Source organism: Xenopus laevis, chromosome 5L (genome assembly GCF_017654675.1).
Source record: "Xenopus laevis strain J_2021 chromosome 5L, Xenopus_laevis_v10.1, whole genome shotgun sequence".
NCBI lineage: Eukaryota > Metazoa > Chordata > Amphibia > Anura > Pipidae > Xenopus > Xenopus laevis.
In genome coordinates this window covers 107568936-107589745 of record NC_054379.1, presented here as the reverse complement: position 1 = coordinate 107589745, position 20810 = coordinate 107568936, and the positions used below count along the sequence as shown (strand labels likewise).

The following is a 20810-nucleotide window of genomic DNA, read 5'->3' as shown; positions in this document are numbered from 1 at the left end:
TGCTATTGGTTTTAAAGGGAAAAGGGAGGCAAGTGCAAGGAAAGGTGTTGGTGAGTTTAACCCTCAGAAGAATATGTCGGCTGAGAATTGAATTTCGAAGAATGTCTTGTGTTAAAAGCTGCTCCTTATCTCAAAGCCTAACAATATTTGAAGCTTGGGAATAGGAGGGTTTCATACAGAACTCCCCATTACTATTTGAAAACATTTGCTTGTTTACAAGGGATTCTGTTGATCATGGATAGGTTCTGGCCCTTTGGGATGACTGTTCACACGTGTAAAAAGCAAACTGGGATTTGAATGGAAGATTCCGTATTTGTCCAGAACTCTCTCTGAGCGTTACTTTATCTAAGCTTTATTTCATCTGTAATCTATTAGATACGGGTCAGTTAATGGTGTAAAAGGAGAAGGTTCTGTTACATTGGCCATTACATCTAGCATTAAAATATGAATTGCAATTTTAGCCAAGTATGATACAGTAATGTGTTCTTTCTTTTAATGATGTGTTGCTGTAGTATTGTAGAAGTATTGTGTAGAATACTGTATTCTAAAATACTGCTTTTAAACATTATTGTTGTTTTGAATCATTTGCTGTTTAGCGCTGCATTGAGGATATAATCAATTTGCTAAATTCAGTGGCCCTGGCAACTGGAAAGGAGAAATTTTATATGTATTGCTATTTGACCTGTTCTTGTTTAAGGCCCTCCTGCATTCACCTTTTGGTCCCTCGTTCAAGTCATGGCGCAACCAGAGGGCAGTTAAATTGTCAATCTGTGGAATTGCAGTAGTAGTAGTAAAGCTGTGTTAAACAATGGAGTTTAAATTGACCACATAACTACAATAGTACACTGCGTAAAACAGGTGTATTTATAAAGCTGTGTAATGTGTATTCGAGTAAATAATTTTGGTGTAAAAAACTGTAAAAAAAACAGTTTAAACCAAGAGACATGGATTTATAAATTAAACTTCTTCTTACTTTACTTTTCACTCAAAAATGTCTCCACATCCCTGGCCACTTTTATAGTTACATTAGATAGTTGCATAAATCGTTAAATTGGGTTGAAAAATGTCCAAGTTCATTCCCTCCAAATGAAAACCCAGCATCCATACACATACCCCTTCATACTTTCACATACATTCTATATACCCATATCTATACTAACTATAGAGTTTAGTATAACAATAGCCTTTGATATTATGTCTGTCCAAAAAATCATCCAATATATCTTAATGATATCTTAATTAACCATGTTTTACATCAAATTAAAGGGTTGTTTTAGGTGAGTTCCAATGTTAAGTATTACATCAGACATGTCCAAAGTGCGGCCCCGGGCCAATTGCGGCCCGTTTTCAAATTTACACTGGCCCTCAGCCTCCATCATGAAATGAATAATAATGAGGGCCCCCCAGCACAGTGCGATCAGGAATCCAATAGCAGAAATATTAAGGCACTTTAGTGAAATGATCTGGCAGGTAGAGACGCGCTGTTTTTGCATACTTCTTTAGGGCTGAAGGTGTCAATAGACATACTGACGTGCCAGTACAGTAAGCTAAAGAAGCATGGCGTCACTACGTTTCATTATGTGTATATTGCTAACACCTTCAGTACAGACCAAGTGGCAGATCATTTCACTAATGTGCCCAAATATTACTGCTACGATTACTCGATTCCTGTAATTTAATGTTAATGGTTCAAAGAATGTCGGGCTGAATGGTCGGCCCCCACACATTTTCATCTCACCAAATCTGGCCCTCGTTGCAAAAAGTTTGTATTACATCCACATTAAATAGCTTTTAGTGCTTATCATTGCATCATGTAATCACGGAGAAAATCTCATGTATTTTATTGTTGGCTCTTTTGAGTGTGAGATTAAATCTACTTTATGGGGAGCTTAAAGGGATACTGTCATGGGGGAAAAAATATTTCAAAAGGCATCAGTTAATAGTGCTGCTCCTGCAGAATTCTGCATTGAAATCCATTTCTCAAAAGAGCAAACAGATTTTTTTTTTATATTTCATTTTGAAATCTGACATGGGGCTAGACATATTGTCAGATTCCCAGCTGCGCCAGTCATGCGACTTGTGCTCTGATAAACTTCAGTCACTCTTTACTGCTGTACTGCAAATTGGAGTGATATCACCTCCCTTCTCCCCCCCAGCAGCCCATCAGCAGAACAATGGGAAGGTGACCAGAGCAGCTCCCTGATAAGAGATAACCACTCCCTGGTAGATCTAAGAACAGCACTCAATAGTAAAATCCATGTCCCACTGCAACACATTCAGTTACACGGAGTAGGAGAAACATCAGAAAATTACATCATAAAAATCATTACAGAATATCTTTAAAGAAGAAACAAACCCTTTACCAAACCCTTTACCAAAAAAACCCTCCCCCCACCCCCGTAGACCTCACTCCCTCCTCCCCCAGCCTACCTGCCTCCCCCCGGGGAAATGCCCCTAACTTTTTACTTACCCCTCTGAGCAGAGGCACAGCAATAGGGTTCACCACAGCCATCTTTCGGGGATTAACGTCATCTTCCGGCGCTTCAGCAATTTCCGACCAATTTGTCGCACGCACAGTTGTCGCAATGCGGTAAATTGCTCCAACTGCGCATGCGCCACTTCGGCGGTCTCCGCCTGAGCTTACCGAAGACCCGAAAGATGGCTGCGGTGAACTCCGATGCTGTGACTCTGCTCTGAGGGGTAAGTAAAAAGTTAGGGGCATTTCCCCAGGGGGGCAGCTAGGCTGGGGGGAAGGAGGGAGGGGGGTCTACATGGGGTGGGGGTAGGGTTTTTTTGGTAAAGGGTTTGTTTCTCCTTTAAGTCTTTTTGTATAGGATAACCCTTTAATTTGCTGTTCCTACTTCTCTCCCGGTATAAAATATAAATGATTCTAAAAGGCTCTCGTGGAACATTTTGGATGTCTTTCCCCCATCTTGTTTAATTGGCAGCTTTTTTTTTTTCTCAGAAAACTCCAACACGTACATCTGTTGCTGTCTAATACTGATGGCTATCCGTCTATCCCACTTTGAGCTTCTTTTCTCAGGGTCACAGATGTCTGTGTGGCTGAGACAATACTGAAGTGTTTCCCGCAGGAATAGGTTGTGTCAGGAGTGTAGCTCCATCTGTGCATCTTGGGTGGATGCTGCGTTCTACACTGGTCTCATCAGTTTATCTTACACCATGACAATTAATCCGCACTCACAGTTTTAGTTAGTGTAGCCTGATCTTTTAGGTCGAGGTCAGTGCTTATGACTGTGTTACGCAATGAAGGTCCCAACTGTATGTGTAGGAGTGCAGGATTTTCTTGTGTCCTGCCAGGTGGACTAGAAGAGAACCAATCTGTGCTTTGTTGTACAGTGACCTGCTACTCCTCTGAGATTGAAAATCTATTAAGTTTCATTTGGAAATATCTCGTATTGTCCATGTGTGGCCCATTGCTCCGTCGCTTTCATGTCTGTATCTGCTGACTCTTTACTTATGAATGATTGGCAAAGCCTTCAACTTGAACCTGCGTCATGCAGAGACTGGGGGAAAAGGGATTATAGCTCTAATTAACTGTTGCATTTCTCAGCCTTCTGTTTTACTGTTCCCAGGGTGCAGATTTAGGAGGAATAAGGCAAGTAAGGGTCAGGGCATTGCCAACATGGCATAGAATTAAAGGAGAACAGTGTCTCTTATAAAGGTTGTCATTCTGGAATAATGTTTGTTTTGTATATCATTTGGGTGTGTGTTTTAGAAGGGGAAAAACTTTTTTTAAGCTACCACTTAGCTTTGTCTTGTATAATAAGCGCTTAAAGCATTGTATGCATTCCATATGCAACTAATATAGTAGTATAATGTCTATCTAACCTATCTAAAATGCTAATTTTTCTAAATGCTCTGCCAGTTTATTGTACTTACTGAATAGCGATGTGTGGACTGACCTGATACCCACAGGTTGGGCAGGTTTATGCTGAATTTTGTGTGTGCATGGCGGATGCAGGTTACACTGGGATACAACAATAATGTAGTGTTTATGTTTTCAGAGAGATGGCTTTCTGTGTCTCACACCACTGATCTGCGGTGCTGGTTGGGTGCGGGTCCTACAATGGAAACATTTTGCGGTTTATGGTTTTGTGGGTTAGGGTTGGCTTGAGTTGCCATTGAACCCTTTTACTGCAACCACAGATTTCGTTAACCTAAAGCGGTGAAAGGAAAACCGTACCTTCTGAATGAATAATTAGCAAACAAATGGATAATGTATTTTATAAGTGAATTTTTCCATATTGGTATATATATATATATATATATCATTAAAAATTTCTTTAAAGGAGAAGGAAAGTCCTTTTTACTTGGGGGCATTTATCGCATTTACTTACCCTCTCACCTATCACAAAAAAACTGCAGCAATCCGGGGTTATTCCAGCGAGCACCACAGAGTGATCTTCTCCCTTCCAATTTCCCAGGGTAGACTCTTGCGCAGTAGAACGAAATATCGACTTTTGCGTTAAAGTTCAGCGTTTCTACTGCGCATGCAGAGCCATGAGAAGAAAGAAGAAGCCGGAAGACAATCTCTCTGTGGTGCTCACTGGAGGAATCCCGGGCCAGTGCTGTTTTCTTCTGTTAGGAGCACCGGCCCAGGGTGACGGGTAAGTAAATTAAGTATGCGAGTAGGGGACACAGCTCAGTCAATTAATTTGCTAATGTAACCTAGCATGTACAGTATGTTGTGGCATTGTTTTGTGTGTAAGTATAGTGAATCTTATGAGCCAGGGACAGCCCTTAGTACTTAAAAAGTATCAAAGGGGTTGTTCACCTTCCAAACACTTTTTTCAGTTCATTTGTTTTCATATTGTTCCCCAGAAATATACTTTTTTTCAATTACTTTCCAATTTTAATTTTTACAGTTATTTCAAAATCTAAGTTTGTTTGTGCCTCTGGTGTTTAGAGTCTGCACCTGCATTACTGAGCTGCCAGACTCAAACTGTTACAATTTGCTACATTAGTTGATACATTTCTCAGCAGCATCTCTGGACTATTAGCAACTATTGTATCAATTCTAACAGCTGCCTTTAATGAAACTCAGAGATTCTGCTCACAAGGGCCAAAGAAATGTATCAACTAAATGTTTACATTTAGAACAGTTTACAGGTTTGCGGGACCCCTCCCAAAGTTGCTTTAGAAGTTGAAAAATTCAACTTTATACTCCAATATTAGAAAAACCGTCACACATAGGAAGTGTTTGGAAAAAGTCTTTATTTCTGGTGGACTATCTGAATTCAACTCAACTGGAAAAAGTTTTGGAAGCTGAACAACCCCTTTAAGTACTAAGTATAAGTATTACTAAAGTATTAAGTATAATTAGGTGAATTTCAGGGGTATAGTTTCCTGTAAGAAAATGAATAACAAAAACAAATCTCTGATGTTTCTGTGAGTTATTGCATTACTGCAAGTGATATGTCAGTAAATTAGTAATATAATGTTTAAGTCAGTAGGTAATGGGGTTCTTTAACATATTATGTATGTTGTTTTCTTATTCTCTCCTCTCCCCCCCCCCCCATCCAATAAAAAGGAAAGATCTTTGTAACCAAAATGCATTATATCCATAACTTGGGAGGCTTATAGATTTCGGCAGCAGTAGGATTCTGACCCGTGTAGTAGCAGAGAAGCTTAACTTGGGGTTGGCGCTGATGGCAGCATTAATGTGGAATTTATCTTGCACTTAGGAAAAACCTCAGCTGTGGTGTGTTCATGACAGGGACACGTTTATGCTGAAGTGTCTTTATGCAGGTGTACATTTTGCTGTCATTTATAGCAGCTGGGGCAAATTAAGCCAGGTCTATTTTCTGCACAGCATGCTTGTGCCATAAGGCTGATGGACTTTTAATGCTCTCAGGAAGATTGCTAATACATGGTGTCATTATAGGATAGATTGAGGAAGACAAATAATATTTCAATAACCCGGGCAGTACCTAGAGCTGAGCCTGCCGTCAACTCTTAGGATTTAAATATTTAAAGCATGTAATCCGTTAAACATGTTGGGGGGGGGGGAAAGTCGGCTACATCTGTTATTATTTTTATTTTTTTCCCTTATGTGAGTTTTTAGGGCTTCATCCAGAATAGATTATGTTTGAAAAGAAAAAGCTGTTCCAACACAAATCACTGAAGAAAAGTCATTCCTCCAGACTTGTTTTACAACACTCTGGAAGCAGGGTTCTCTGGCAGAATTTACTTAAATGTTCATTCATTTTGAACATATTAATTTCAGGGAATTTGCTGCTTTTAGCAACAAGAGGACCTAAAAAAATTTTCGTCTGCGTTTTTACCATCATAGTTATTAAAATGCATATATTTATTCTTTTATAAAAGATGTTGCATACATTTCATAAGGCTTTAAAGGAACAGTAACGTCAAAAAATAAAAGTGTTTTAAAGTAATGAAAATATAATGCAGTGTTGCCCTGCACTGGTAAAACTGCTGTGTTTGCTTCAGAAACACTACTATTGTTTATATAAGCTGCTGTGTAGCAATGGGGGCAGCCATTCAAAGGAGAAAAGGCTCAGGTTACACAGCAGATAGAAGATAAGCTCTGTCTCTCTAATGGTGTTATCTGTTATCCATTAGTTAACCTGTGCCATATAGCCGTTTTTCAATTTCCGCCATTGCTCCACAGCAGCTTGTTTACATAACAATTAGTAGTGTTTTTGAAACAAACAGATCAGTTTTACCAGTGCAGGGCAACAGTACATGATATTTTTATTACTTTAAAACACTTATATTTTTGGTGTTACTGTTCCTTTAAAGGAGATGTAAGGACTCAATCACTGGGGAATGTTAACCCCCCCCCCCCCCCAGTAATTGATTTCCTGGGCCACTGCTCCTTTCAGCAGAAAACTGCCCCGGCTCAGGGTGCTTTTAGTGAGTACCACGAGCGATCCTCTTCCTGATTTTTTTTGCACCAGGCCCACATGTGCAGTAGAGTGAACAGCTGAACCTTTAGCTAAAAGCCTTTTTTTTTCACTGTACACGTGTCAGCCTGGGTGCATTGAAGAAAGAAGAAGCTTTGTTGCTAAAAGTAGCAAAATCGCTGAAATGAATATCTTCAAAATGAACAAGGTGCCTAACATTTGTCACCCCCCAGCGATTGACCCTTTTCTTCTCCTTTGATGGCTATAGAGGCATATACATAGAAAGTTAGTTTGAAAAAAGACACACATCCATCAAGTTCAAACTTTTAACTCTATTTTAACCTGCCTAAATGCCAGTTGATTCAGAGGAAGGCAAAAAATCCCATCCAAAGCCTCTACAATTTGCCTTAGGGGGGAAAAAATCCTTCCTGACTCCAAAATGGCAATCTGACTAGTCCCTGGATCAACTTGTACTATGAGCTATCTTCCATAACCTTGCATTTCCATCTCTGTTGTATTGATACCTTGACACGCTTACCATTTATTCCTTATTTCTAACCAATACAGGATAATTGTGCAGTGTCTTTTATACGACCGATCCAGGCATTTGAACGTTATTCCCCTAAAAATGTTCTACTGACATCTGCCTTCTCGACCACAAAGTTACCTATTGGCTGCCTGTCACATTTAAGATAATTCTTCCAAAAGGCTGCAAAACAGTTCTCTAACACACAAGTTGATTTAATCCTTGTGTTAACCGTTTTTCCAAGTCAGCTGCCTGAGCGCTCCCCAGAGCAGCACCTGCGTTTGTGTATGGATACATCTTGTCTCTCAGCAGACATACACATATGGTGGTGAGGCAGCTCTTGGAGGTAACAACCTGTTCTAGCACAATTCTTTTTCTCCTTGAAGCTTTCAAACACATGTATTCCATAAATCCCACGCACATAATCCTCACATCGTGGAAAAACATAATTTGAGTGTATTCTACAAGTTTTCCATCTCGGCAACATATCAGGATCATTTGGCCACTGAATATCATAATCTGGGAATGACATTGCTACCGTATGTGTTCGCTATGGCATTATTTCTGTCACACAGCAGTAGCAATCTAACCACCTATAGCTAGTGGGAGTGGGTGTGATTATGGATATATAGTTTTATTTGTCTTCATTTATTTTTATCCTCATAGGTCATAAACAATAGCACTTGCATTTTTTTTTAAACTCCACATATAAGGATGAACAACGTCACAAGGAGTCAAATCCGAATACTTGTCACCCGTTTTACAGGATATTCACTGCATATCACCAAATATCATTCAATCTCTTTATCCCTCGATGTCGGTACAATAGTGGGGTAAACCAATGCTGAGTGCAAAAGTAACCAAGGTTTTATCTTAGTAATTATCAATGTATTTTATGGTAGAAGGAACATCACTAAGTAGCTGTAGGTACAGTATACTGTATGCCTCAAAAAATGTCTCTCTCTTTCTAAATAAACTGACTTCCTCACCACACTCATCACACTCTCATTGAAAATGTAGCTGTAATAGATACAGTATATTGGGTGTGTGTTTATAGTGTTATATGGTATATACTGTATTTATTCTAATATTTACCATTTTTTTAATGATTTTGCTTTTGTCATCTATCCGAGGCATTACCCGTTTGCTTTCTTTAGATAAATACACTTCTAAATATAGTAATTTGGTTCTTCTTGTGGGGATGAAGAGATTCTAAGCTGCCTAATCACATTATGAGATAAAGCCTCACGTAACCATGCTCTTAACCTGAATTCTGCAACATTGCATTTCTCACATTGCATATTGATCCTAGCAACTTCACCCATTGCTTTTCTTTTGAAATTAAATGTATGGAATGTACATATTGAAACTAGTCCATACCTGTTCTCACCTTCTTCCCCTGTACAGGTAACTTTTAAGGCACACAGGGCATTTTGATTGCCACTTCCAACACTTTGGGTTTCCTCCCACGGGCATAATATTATGTTTATGTAGGTAGGAATAGATTTTCAAAGTTGTCAAGGCAATGCATTTTGTTAAAGGTGAAGGAAAGGAAATCTTCAACAGCTATTTGTATGGCTCTTTATAATGAAATACTAGAGTTTTTGGGCATATTGCTAACCTGCAACTCTTTCATGTGAGTGGTTTTCTTTATTACTACAACCTTGCACATATGGCATTTTGCTTAAACTGATAGGATTAGACCATTAGATTAGTATGGACCAGACTACTACACAATATAAAGCATACTTTAATCATGCTTTACTCATACATTACTCTCATGCTAAACACCACAGTTGTCTCCAGCCAGACTACCAAAATGTTCAACGCAATTGCGTCTGATTTACATAAAAGTGCAAGCGCAATTGCAGTAATTTAGACTCGTGAGCAGCAGTCGTGGTTAGAAACTTTGTTTCTTTTTCTCAAATTATGGCTGCAGAGAAAGTCGGGACTTTTATGTAGAAACGCGGGACTGCGGGTTGAGCTGTCAAAAGCAGGACTGTCCCGCTGAAAACGGGACAGTTGGGAGGTATGGCAGATGCAGCTCCCACTCATAAGCGGAAGAAACTGGAGTTCTGAGGGGGAACGCTGCATTATGGGAAAAAAAGCATGGGGATTTTGCCCAAAATTGCACTTTGCTCACTGCACTTGCCGTGATAAATGAACCCTTGAGTATTCTAGATCAATTTTGTAAGACTTTGTAGTTATAGTAGACAATTATTTTAACTGTGGAAGTAGGTAACTGTAGTTGTTTTTCTTGTAATTATTGACATATGAAGTATATTCTTATTGTGCTCCCAGACCGGTAACAGGAGCAATTGGGTGGTAAAGAATAAGAATTGTTAGATTGACAGAGAATATATCGATCAGAGTTTGCCCTGTCTAACTGACTCCATTAACTTGGTATGCCCAGCTCCTGAACAGCACAGTTGCAGTTACTTTAAGTACAAAGAAAAAAAATGTTAGGGACCAACTTACATACTATTTAATATCATAAAATCTGTACGAAAAGGGATAATATAGATTTGTATAAACAATGTAACATTTATTTTCAATAGTAGTACTTTCAACAAAAGTAAAAAGTTTTTATATTTCACTTGAATTTCCTTAATAATGACATTATCAGGAACTGGATGAACCTCCGAGATGCAGAAACTGGGAAAATTCTATGGCAGGGTACAGAGGACCTGTCATTTCCAGGGGTTGAACACGAAGGTAACATATTATGCTCAATTCATGTTGTTTCAGTGTGTCACAACACTTGTACTTTTGCAATACAAGTGAATTAAACAAGGTATATACAAGATATTTTGATCTAAAGGACATTAACTTTTTAATTTATTTCTTTATAAAACAGGCAAATACATAAACAAGCTGACAGGTCACTTGGATAGAGGATTATTATAGTAATTATTGTTAAGAGTGGATTAATAATGGATACATTATTGAAGGTGTAACAGCAAGCATGTAGAACCATTCCTGATGGGTACAGAGGTATTGTTCCTTTTAGAATCATAGAAATGCAGCAGTGTTCCTTGTATTTTAAGTAAAATATTTTGTTACATGAGTATTCCACAGGAGAGAGCTCCTCAGGACAAACATCTAGCCAAGGCTGCCAATTTTCTGGAAGTGCCTCTTGACTTATGTCAATTTGATAAATTTTTCAAAAACAAGGCTAATTAACTGTTGGATTGTTGGAGCCAGAAGGCTCATCCACTTAATACCTATTGATTTTTTAGCATAAAATTTAAATAACCTCAGTAGGATTCTTGTTTTACCTCATCAACCACTCTCAAAAGACACACCTTGGTAAATATACCAATGTAATGTAGGTAGATGTAGATAATTTACCATTTTTAGCAGTCATGTCTACCTCATTTTCAGCACAATTGCGGTAATGTACTAAAAGCTTGCTTAATCACCCATAGCAACCAGTCAGATTAATAGACATTAAGACAATTTATTAAATGTATTTTTCAAGTGCAAACCACCTGTTCAGTTGGTGGTAGGGGCAGTAAAGCAGCCACCATTCAGTCTGCGGCTGTTTAAAGGTGGTGTAAGAAATATCGGGATCTAATTAAGCGCATCAAAAGGGAATATCTGTGTAACCATATGAATTGGCAGGTTGCAAATGTCAATGCTCAGAATTTTTTTTTGATAAATATGTTTTAATATTTCTTTGTTATAGTTTTTAAAATATATATTGTTTACTTTTTAAAGTAAATCCTTCTGGATTTGCTCAATAGCTTTTAAGCTTTTTTCAGCTTGCAGTTTTAGCCTTTCAAAACAACCCATTGTCTCACTGACTAGTTGCCCCAAGCTTTATCACCTCCTGGGTCTATCCCAGGGGTATGGGTTAATGGCCAAGTGATTTCATTGGGTGCATAGTCCACTGAACCGAACTGTTAGATAACATTTTAACATTTTACACCGTTTACCCTTGGGGTTTCCTCATAGACTATGCAGAAAAACCATCAGCTTAAATATTTCCCTATACTGAAAATAAAAAGATAGTATGTATGTGTATATTTACTTTTTCTCTGTTTTCGCAGCTCGTGTACCAAAGAAAATTTTGAAGTGCAAAGCTGTTTCTAGGGAGCTAAATTTCTCTTCTGCAGAACAGATGGAGAAATTCAGACTGGAACAGAAAGTATACTTCAAAGGACAATGTCTAGAAGGTAAGGTTAGGCTAGGTTGAAACTGAGTAATATTTGGTGAATGAGCCTTCTATTTATTTATCCATAGAGACTGCTGTTAGATCCTTTCAGTGTGCTAAAGGAGCTCTGGTTGTACCCATCTATTTTGAGTATGAGGAAGGTACTAGTGCGTTGTTCTTGACAGCCATGCTCTGTAGTAGGGAATTGGCTTTCAGCTTCCAAATGGCGTTCTCTGACCCTAGCTCCAAAAAAACTATTACTCTGTAAGGCTACAATTTATTGTTATTCCTACTTTTTGTTACTTCACTTCCTATTCATTTCCTCTACTATTTACATTCCAGTCTCTCACTCAAGCTACTGCCTGGTTAATAGGGTAAATAAGACCCTAGCAACCAGATAGCTTCTAAAATACTAAACCGGAGAGCTGCTTATTAGGATCTCCTTTAACATATGTAGTGAGGTCTTTGTAGTTGTTTTTGTGACATGCTCCTGTCGTTGTGAGAGGCAGTTGTGACACGGTGAAGCTGTAGATATCCGGTTATCCATAATTCATGCATTGTTGCGTGCACCTGAAGAGTTTTGTTGGTCTGCAATTGTTGCATTACTTGTTATATTACAGAAGCAATAACGGGAATATTGTTCCAGATCTTACGTAGTGGTTATCTTGAGGTATATGAAGCCAGATGAAATCAAGCATGTGATAAATAGTTGTCTCGTATGATTGAGTGTTGAATCAGCCAGTTGTAAGAGGCTTTTAGTGATGCTACTTAAAGTATATGAAATACTGTATACTCAACTGTCAAGCTTGATCTGGGGTTCTGTAAATTCCTTGCTTTCAGTGATACAGTTGGCCAAAATAGTGGTTGCAGGGAAGGGAAGCCCAGCCCTGTGTCAATTTAATAAGGAGGAATGTGATCTTATAGGTATAGTACTTGGTGTTTTCCAGTCAGATGTGCAGTAATGAGTGTGTAGAAGTGCCATTTACAACCTCTTGCCACACAAGGAGCTCACCCAGGTTGGAAGCTGCTGGAGAAAAGTTAGGCTGATGCTAGATGGTTTTCCATCATACCCACCGGCTTAAAATCAGGAGCAGGCCAGAAGTATAAGGTATTGTGATGTTGTCTTAGGCCCTGAGAATCTGATTTGATTGAAGTAAAAGCTGCTGGGGGTCTAATTGTCTGGGTTCAGAACATGAATCGGCGAGTGGGAGCGCCAAAACTCTCCAGTTCTCCAACTGATGCCCATTAACAGCCATGGAAAGTAACTGGTGGGGATATTAGGAATTGCCAATACCCAAGGATGGCTAAAGATGTATACAGTATGGGATTGGAACAGAACAAAGTGTGCGAGTCAGCTTGAGAGTTGGCAAATATCCTTACACTTAAATATATTTTCAAATTGCTATTGAAAGCAGTGTCTTTTCTGTACCTTGCTATTCTCTGCAGTGGTAATTCTGATGGCAAAAGCCAGCTGGTAACAGAAGAATACATACAAGTGAGTTGATATCGGCTATATTGTTCCAAGGGTCAGAAGCAGGCATTCAGAAAGAGACTGACTAACACTGCTTTCATTTGCAAATTATTCTTGACATTTGTTAAGTTGTGTATACTAGAACATTGCTTAGAATTGTAATAGAGTGATGCACTGGCTTTTTTAATACTGCTTTATGCAGCAGGCAAAATGTGACATTTAAAATGACATGACATTTTGTTTTGATCAGCAGAAAGCTCTCGGCAACATTCCTGAGAATTTTGTACCTAAAAAGTAAGATCATAATATAGTTATGATCTAAAAACGGCAGGGCATTCTACTATAGCATATATACCGGTCTTGGTGTGCTACTTTTTTAAACTTAGCTTTCTTTCTTTACAGAGTGGTTCTTTGACTTTGGTTTTGTGATCCCCAATTCCATGAACACCTGGCAGTCCCTAATAGAGGCCGCTCCAGAATCACAGATGATGCCAGCTAATGTTTTAACGTAAGTTCCTTGGAAGTGTTGAATCTGTTGCTAACAAAATCTGCCCTATGTTTATAAATTTGTGCAAAATAGTTTATGCCTAAAACCAGTACAGGTATGGGACCTGTTATCCAGAATGCTCGAGACCTGGGATTTTACAGATAACGGATCTTTCCATAATTGGATCTTCATAGCTTAATTCTACTAGAAAATCATGTAAACATTAAATAAACCCAATAGGCTGGTTTTTGCTTCCAATAAGGATTAATTATATTTTAGTTGGGATAAAGTATAAGGTACTGTTTTATTATTACAGTGAAAAAAGGAAATCATTTTTTAAAAAATGGATAAAATGGAGTGTATGGGAGACAGCCTTTCTGTAATTTGGAGCTTTCTGGATAACGGGTTTCCAGATAACGGACCCCATACCTCTATAAAAATTGCCATAAAAAAAGTTCTCGTTCCTTACATGTAAATTAACGTCATGTATTGTGATTTATTCCAAGTAGATAAATAATTACAAGCTGTCAACAAAGGGCCAATTGTGATATTTCTAAAGTTGTTTACTTTTTATGACTATTGCTTAAAATCGGGCTACTTCCAATCTTGCTTAATCCATTAAAGTGAAAAGTGGTGTTGCTCATTGCTGTTTTTCTTAAAATAATAATGATAAAAAAAACACACGTTTTATATGCCCAAACATGATTTTACGTGGAAAACTGTACCAACTTGTGGTATATTATATTATATTAGTTAAAAAATTGAAAAATAGTTGGAAAAAAAAAAATTACATTTACATATTGTCACAAACATTTAAAAAAATGCATGACAATGGATTATCACGGCTTTACACCAAGTTTCATTTCAGTCTTCAATGGACTTTCTGGTTCAGAGCGTTATAATGGTGTACATTACATACAGAACTTATGGGCAAGGACAAGGCTCGTTAAGTATTATTCCTCATGATTTTGTTATACAAAGGAGATTTATAAATTAGTCATGTTTTTTATTGGGTAATTTTGCCATTTTTCTGTACTTTGCAGCGTTGTATGTAGAATCTTGAAATGCATGTGACCAAGAGGAACAGATTAATATTCATGATTACCAAATTACAAATCTGCAGAGTCTCATCTTTTCAATTGGCTTTCATTGTTCTTTTTTTTTATATTTTTATATTTATTTTTGTAATTATTTGCCTTTTTCTTCTGACTCTCTCCAGTTTTTAAAAGGGGGTCAATGCGACTTTTGAATACTCATCTCTCTCTATTCAGGCTCTCCTCTAATTATATTCCAGTCTCTTATTCAAATCAATGCATGATTGCTAGGGTAATTTGGTCCAAAGCAGCTAGATTGCTTCTGAATAACAATCTGAATAACTCAAACCACAAATAATGAAAAATAATTGCAAATTGTCTCGGTATGATGTAGAGAGTGACATTCTTAAGAGTTAATTCAAAGGTGAGCAACCCCTTTAACCTGTGAGTTGGTTCCTTGAATTGTTTCCCTTTTAACCATGTTTTCAGAAACACATGTTCAGTTCAGCCCTAATAAAAACCTTTTAAACTATTGTATTCATTTCTCATTTCTAACTTCTAATAGTGTTTTTCTCTTATTTGCCTTCCAGTGGTAATGTTGTCATAGAAACCAAGTTCTTCGATGATGACCTCCTCGTTAGTACTTCCAGAGTTAGACTCTTCTATGTTTGAAGGTGGATTTTTTGGTTTTGCTAATTTTACACATTTATCCTGCTCATCTATTAAGACACTGTATTGGGTGCTACAGACTTATGTGAAATCAGAAGATACACTTTATGTCATTAGACATACAGAAGATTGTACTTTGTTCTAAATCTAGCCCAGCCTCGGAGAGACCATAGCAATCAAGGCATGAGTTTGGACCTTGCTTTGTACACGGCACTTCTTCATCACTCTAAACATGAAGTGGCAGCACTGCACTCTAATATCTGCCCTTTACACTTGCAATATGCAGGTACTTTCGGCTTGCTTATGTTTACAGGCAGCTCCCAGAATTACGGAGATTGCAGACACCACAAAAAGTTGTAGTATTTTTCACTTTTGTCTTGTGGTGTCTGTAGATGTTATATGTAAACAAGTTCTGCCATTTAGAGTGTCCACTTTTGGACAGAATGATCTGATTCAAGGGCCTCCGTGACCGCATTTTTATTAAGAAGCTAATCTGATACTTTAAGCTAGACTTAAATCACAACTTTTGGGTTCTAACTCACAACTGTGGCCCTCTTAGCTCAAAACAATGTTAGAGATATTAGTAATCACTATCCTCCTGCTCTAGTAATATCCACAAATAACCATTTAATAGCCTTTAGACTGAGCCCTCTGTCTATGGATTTAGGAACAACTAGGAGAGTAGTTTCCCTCAATATCAGTATGTGTATACAGCCTTTTTATTCCGCAGAATTTATACATTCTTTATAGCTTTAATGTGACCAAACAAGCCTTGGTGCCCCATGCAATTAAACATTTCCTAACTAGCTTCAGTGATCATTACTTTGGGAGACCAAGAGCTTTTTGTGATTGTTACAAACAAGCAATAAATAGGTGTTAGAAAAACATAACACAGTGGTGCCTGAGATCAAAAAACTTCTTAGGATTTCTTCATTTTATTATTATTAAAATGGAACTGGCCTATGTTTACTTTATAAAGAAGTGAGTTACAAGCAGATCCTGGTCTGCACATTCACAGTCTTCTACAGTCCTTGCTTTAATAAGATAAATACATTTAATGTGGATAACTACTGATATTTTAAATGGTTGTGCACATGAATATATACCACGTTTTATGTTTCGGGTTTATCTTTTTTTTTCAGTTTCCCCTAAATAGATAGAAAAAAAACATGGATTAAAAGGAAACTATAGGTTAGATACTAGCTGCTTCTGCCTGAAATGGTCTATAAGACACACCACTCCACCAGAGAGTAGTAATGAGCATAACTTATTTTAGATGTTATCTGCATTGTTTTAGAAAATTAAAAATAACTTTTATGCCCTTTTCTACAAAGAGGAGGGCTATAGTAATAAGTCAAATCAATGGTGAGATCTTTCTGGCATAAATACTTCATACTAAGAGAATGTGGCTGTGGCTTTCTACTTTTAATCAGCACCACACATATCTCTTACCTCTGCTTTTACATAGATTTATCTATATATGAAATGTGGACTTGATAATACAACAGTAATGATACCTGGGCCATTCCCCTTTTTAGCCTAAGTCCAGGCTATAGTCGGGGAAGAACCACAATCCATTTCCTTTCTTTAGTTCTGGAAAATATAATGTTGATTAAATGCCTGTGTCACAGCCCTTATAAATGCTCAAATTACCATTGCAAATTACAGCCCCCCTAAAACCAAGGATGCTCCCAATACATTTGTTCCCCACATGATGGAGTTTTTAAAGAAAAAAAGAAAATAATATTGGCTTATAGAATAAGAGTAGAACTCCACGGGCGATTTTACCTGCAATACCTTCCGATCCAACGCTATGAGACTAATCGCAGTCGTCATGTTGGATGCGGCGAATCTAATGTAAGTAATACAAATGTTGCACATAGAAGCTGATTGCATCCGAAGTCGGCGCATCCAGAACGGAAGGTATCGCAGGTAAAATCGCCCGTGGAGTTCTATCCCAAGACTTGGATTCGGTTTGGTAATTGGGTGGGGCTCTTGGTGCATTCCTACCTAACACAGTTACAGCAGAGATAGCTTAAATTCTGTGTGACAGAAATATTCATGAAAGTTATTAACTGTTCTTTTTTTTTTATTGCTGCTAAGAATTGAATTCTGACATCTAGGGTGTGGTTGCTGGATTTGTAAGATTAACTGTGCTGCAACATCTTACGAATAATTTTAGGTGTGTTTTCAGGCATGAACCATGTACTGCAGTCACTCATCCCAAATCTCTGGCCATCTGAATGCCCTTAAACGTAGGCACATTTGCATATCATTCTATTGAATGAGTCACTCCATGTAAATAAGTCCATTATGTCACTACCAATGTGCCCAGAAGGAATGTTCTTGTTATGCAGCAATGTTTTTATAGTTCTATGTAATTGCAATTAAAAGCAGTATACAGTATGTTTGTCCTTTTTCCTATTCTCTGCAAGAGGCAAAAGGAAATTGAAGATAATTAGCTTCTGCTAAACGTTGGAACCAGCGGTGCAGAAAGAAATAACAAATACTGCTTTCATGTAATCACATTAAAGGCTATTACACACAGGCGGTTTTACCTGTGCTCCCCTTCGTTTCGCTTTCTTCTGTTTAGCCGTAGGAGTAGACGCACTCAATTATTGTCAAGGGTGCTGTAATCACACAGACGCATGTAAGCGGCAAATGCAGGTTGGGACGCAGAATGTTGCATTTCACCTGCGTTCGGCGCATACATGCATCTGTGTGAGTGTGCACAGCAAGGACTCCCAGTGCAATCTGCATTTAAAAATCTAGCACACAGTGCAGTGCTCTTTGGTGCAAGGCACCCTCTGACACTCCTTAGCCCATGAAATGAATACAGTGTTGGACTGGGACACTAGGGGCCCACACAAAAGCCTTAGACCCAGGGCCCACCAAAATAACCTTAGTACTGAGAGTGGGCCCCTGGTCTATTATTCTTCCTCTCCTCACTCAACCTCTAGTCTCCTAGTCTCTTTTCTTTACATACTATAATTGATTATTCCATCTATTTAGCCTCTTTTTCTCATAGAAATAGGGAATGACTAGGAAATCGGCTAAATGTTTAGCAGCAAAAGGGCCCACTGACACCTGGGCCCACCGGGACTTTTCCTGGTATCCCTGTGGGCCAGTCCGACACTGAATGAATAAAGTGTGAGCTATTGGCATTCCAGGAGATACTCATGTGCTACCCATCCCTTTCACACTCTGAATGCAACACACAAGGAAAAACTTTCTGCTTTATCTCAGGGTGCAACAAGCAGAGCGAAGTTCAGAAACAAGGCACTTAGTGATGTGCCTTAATGAGAACCATAGCCTTTTCTCTGCATGTACCAGTATCATTTAAAGGGACAGCTTCAGGCACTTCCATGCTTTCCATTCTTTCTAGAGTTTTCTTGTAAGCCAGGAGTAAACATTGGAATAGCTGGGCACCCTTGTTGTTACAGTGTGGGCAGACAAAATGCTGGAGTGCTGAGCGATTGTGTAAGGCAGAATGTTTAACCAAGAGCCCTTCAGTTCTGTATTGTCACTTGTACAGGATCAGTTCATTCCTTTAAAGTCACCACTCAGTTCATTCCTTTAAAGTCACCACTGTGTTTCTATACCTTGGTTACCTGGAACTGGTGTATCAGGAAACACATTGATGATACCAAATATTACGTATCACATGTTAAAACAAACACTGACCTTTATATCACATTTTCTTGCACTGCAATATGTTCAAGATGTTATTCCTTAAAATTAGTCATTTTGTCTTATAACTACCTGTAATAAAGCCAATTTATTATCAGACTAACCAATATCAGCCTTGTTATTCACTCCTAAGCTGCCAGTTATATAGCAGCACATGAGAAAGTTTGTGTTGAAAGAAAAACCACAAATCTGAGCGACAGAAATAGAACTTTTGGATGGAAAAAAAACAGCAAAGCAAGCTGGATTAAGATTTGTGTATGATGGGTATAGGGGTTCAATTCCAGTGTTTTGCTGACCTCATGTGGTCTGCTTCTTACACTACACTTTTTGAGATTTTTTCTTTTACTTCACCTTCAAACACTTTTTTTTTAGTTCAGTTGGTTTCAGATAGTTCACCAGAACATATTTTCTATGTGTGACTGTTTTCCTAATGAAGTGGAAAGTTTCATTATGTCTTTCTGAAGTAGCTCAGGGGGAAACCGACTCTGTAACTGTTTTAAATTGATACATTTACCTTTGCCCTGCTAAGCAGAATCCCTGAGTTTCATTAAAAGCAGCCAGGCCCAGATTTGTGGAAAGGCCACCCAGGCCTAGGGTGGCAGGATCATGCTGCTCAACCACACCCACATTGGTTCAAAAACACTGGGGATGCACTGGAGATACAATCATTTTTTAAAGGCATACTGTCATGGGAAAAAAATTTTTTTCAAAATGAATCATTTAATAGTGCTGCTCCAGCAGAATTCTGCACTGAAATCCATTTCTCAAAAGAGCAAACAGATTTTTTTATATTCCATTTTGAAATCTGACATGGGGCTAGACATTTTGTCAATTACCCAGCTGCCCCATGTCATGTGACTTGTGCCTGCACTTCAGGAGAGAAATGCTTTCTGGCAGGCTGCTGTTTTTCCTTCTCAATGTAACTGAATGTGTCTCAGTGGGACATGGGTTTTTACTATTGAGTGTTGTTCTTAGATCTACCAGACAGCTGTTATCTTGTGTTAGGGAGCTGCTATCTGGTTACCTTCCCATTGTTCTTTTGTTTGGCTGCTGAGGGGAAAAAGAGAGGGGGTGATATCACACCAGCTTGCAGTACAGCAGTAAAGAGTGATTAAAGTTTATCAAAGCACAAGTCACATGACCTGGGGCAGCTGGGAAATTGACAAAATGTCTAGCCCCATGTCAGATTTCAAAATTGAATATAAAAAAATCTGTTTGCTCTTTTGAGAAATTGATTTCAGTGCAGAATTCTGCTGGAGCAGCACTATTAACTGATTCATTTTGAAAAAAAATATTTTTCCCATGACAGTATCCCTTTAATTTCCCGTGTTCCAATCCCCATTAGTGATGGGCGAATTTATTCGCCAGGCCCGAATTCATGGTGAATTTGCGCGATTCGCGCCGAGCGAATAAATTCGCGAAACGCCCGCGAAAATTCGCGGTAAAAATATACCGGCGTCAAATTTTTTTTTAGAAAAACGGACGCCGGCGTCAAAAACGGGAGCCGGCGTCGAAAAAACGGGCGGCGTCAAAAACGGGCGCCGGCGTCAAAAACGAGACGCCGGCGCCGTTTCGCAAATTTTTCGCAGTTTCGCGAATTTCGCGCAAAATCACTAATCCCATCACTAATCCCATCACTAATCCCCATTGCTTCAGTCCAGATGATGAAAATTTGCACGAATAAAGGGGAGGGGACAGGGGCGATGAACTGCAGTGGGCCTAGGGGTGTCCATTATGTAAATCCGGCCCTGAAGGCAGCTGTTAGAATTTGCTGATAAATGTATCAACTAAATGTAACAAATTGTAACAGTTCAGAATCTGTAGCTGGATCACTTAACTGCTACACTGAAACACCACATACAGAAACTTTACATTTTAATTTTGAAAAAA

At 38.5% G+C, this 20810-nt stretch overlaps 1 protein-coding gene across 3 annotated transcripts in view; it reads left to right on the top strand.

Moving 5' to 3' along the window:
* The window catches only part of pde6d.L (phosphodiesterase 6D L homeolog), a 43130-nt gene extending 24107 nt beyond the window's left edge, over positions 1-19023 (top strand). For all 3 annotated transcript variants that reach the window (XM_018241350.2, XM_018241351.2, XM_018241349.2), the window contains exons 3-6: positions 10040-10128; positions 11466-11591; positions 13443-13548; positions 15152-19023. In XM_018241350.2, coding sequence (XP_018096839.1) covers positions 10040-10128; positions 11466-11591; positions 13443-13548; positions 15152-15233 — 403 coding nt within the window. In that variant the 3' untranslated portion in view covers positions 15234-19023. The remainder of the gene's footprint in view (positions 1-10039; positions 10129-11465; positions 11592-13442; positions 13549-15151) is intronic.
* Positions 19024-20810: the final 1787 nt, after the last annotated feature.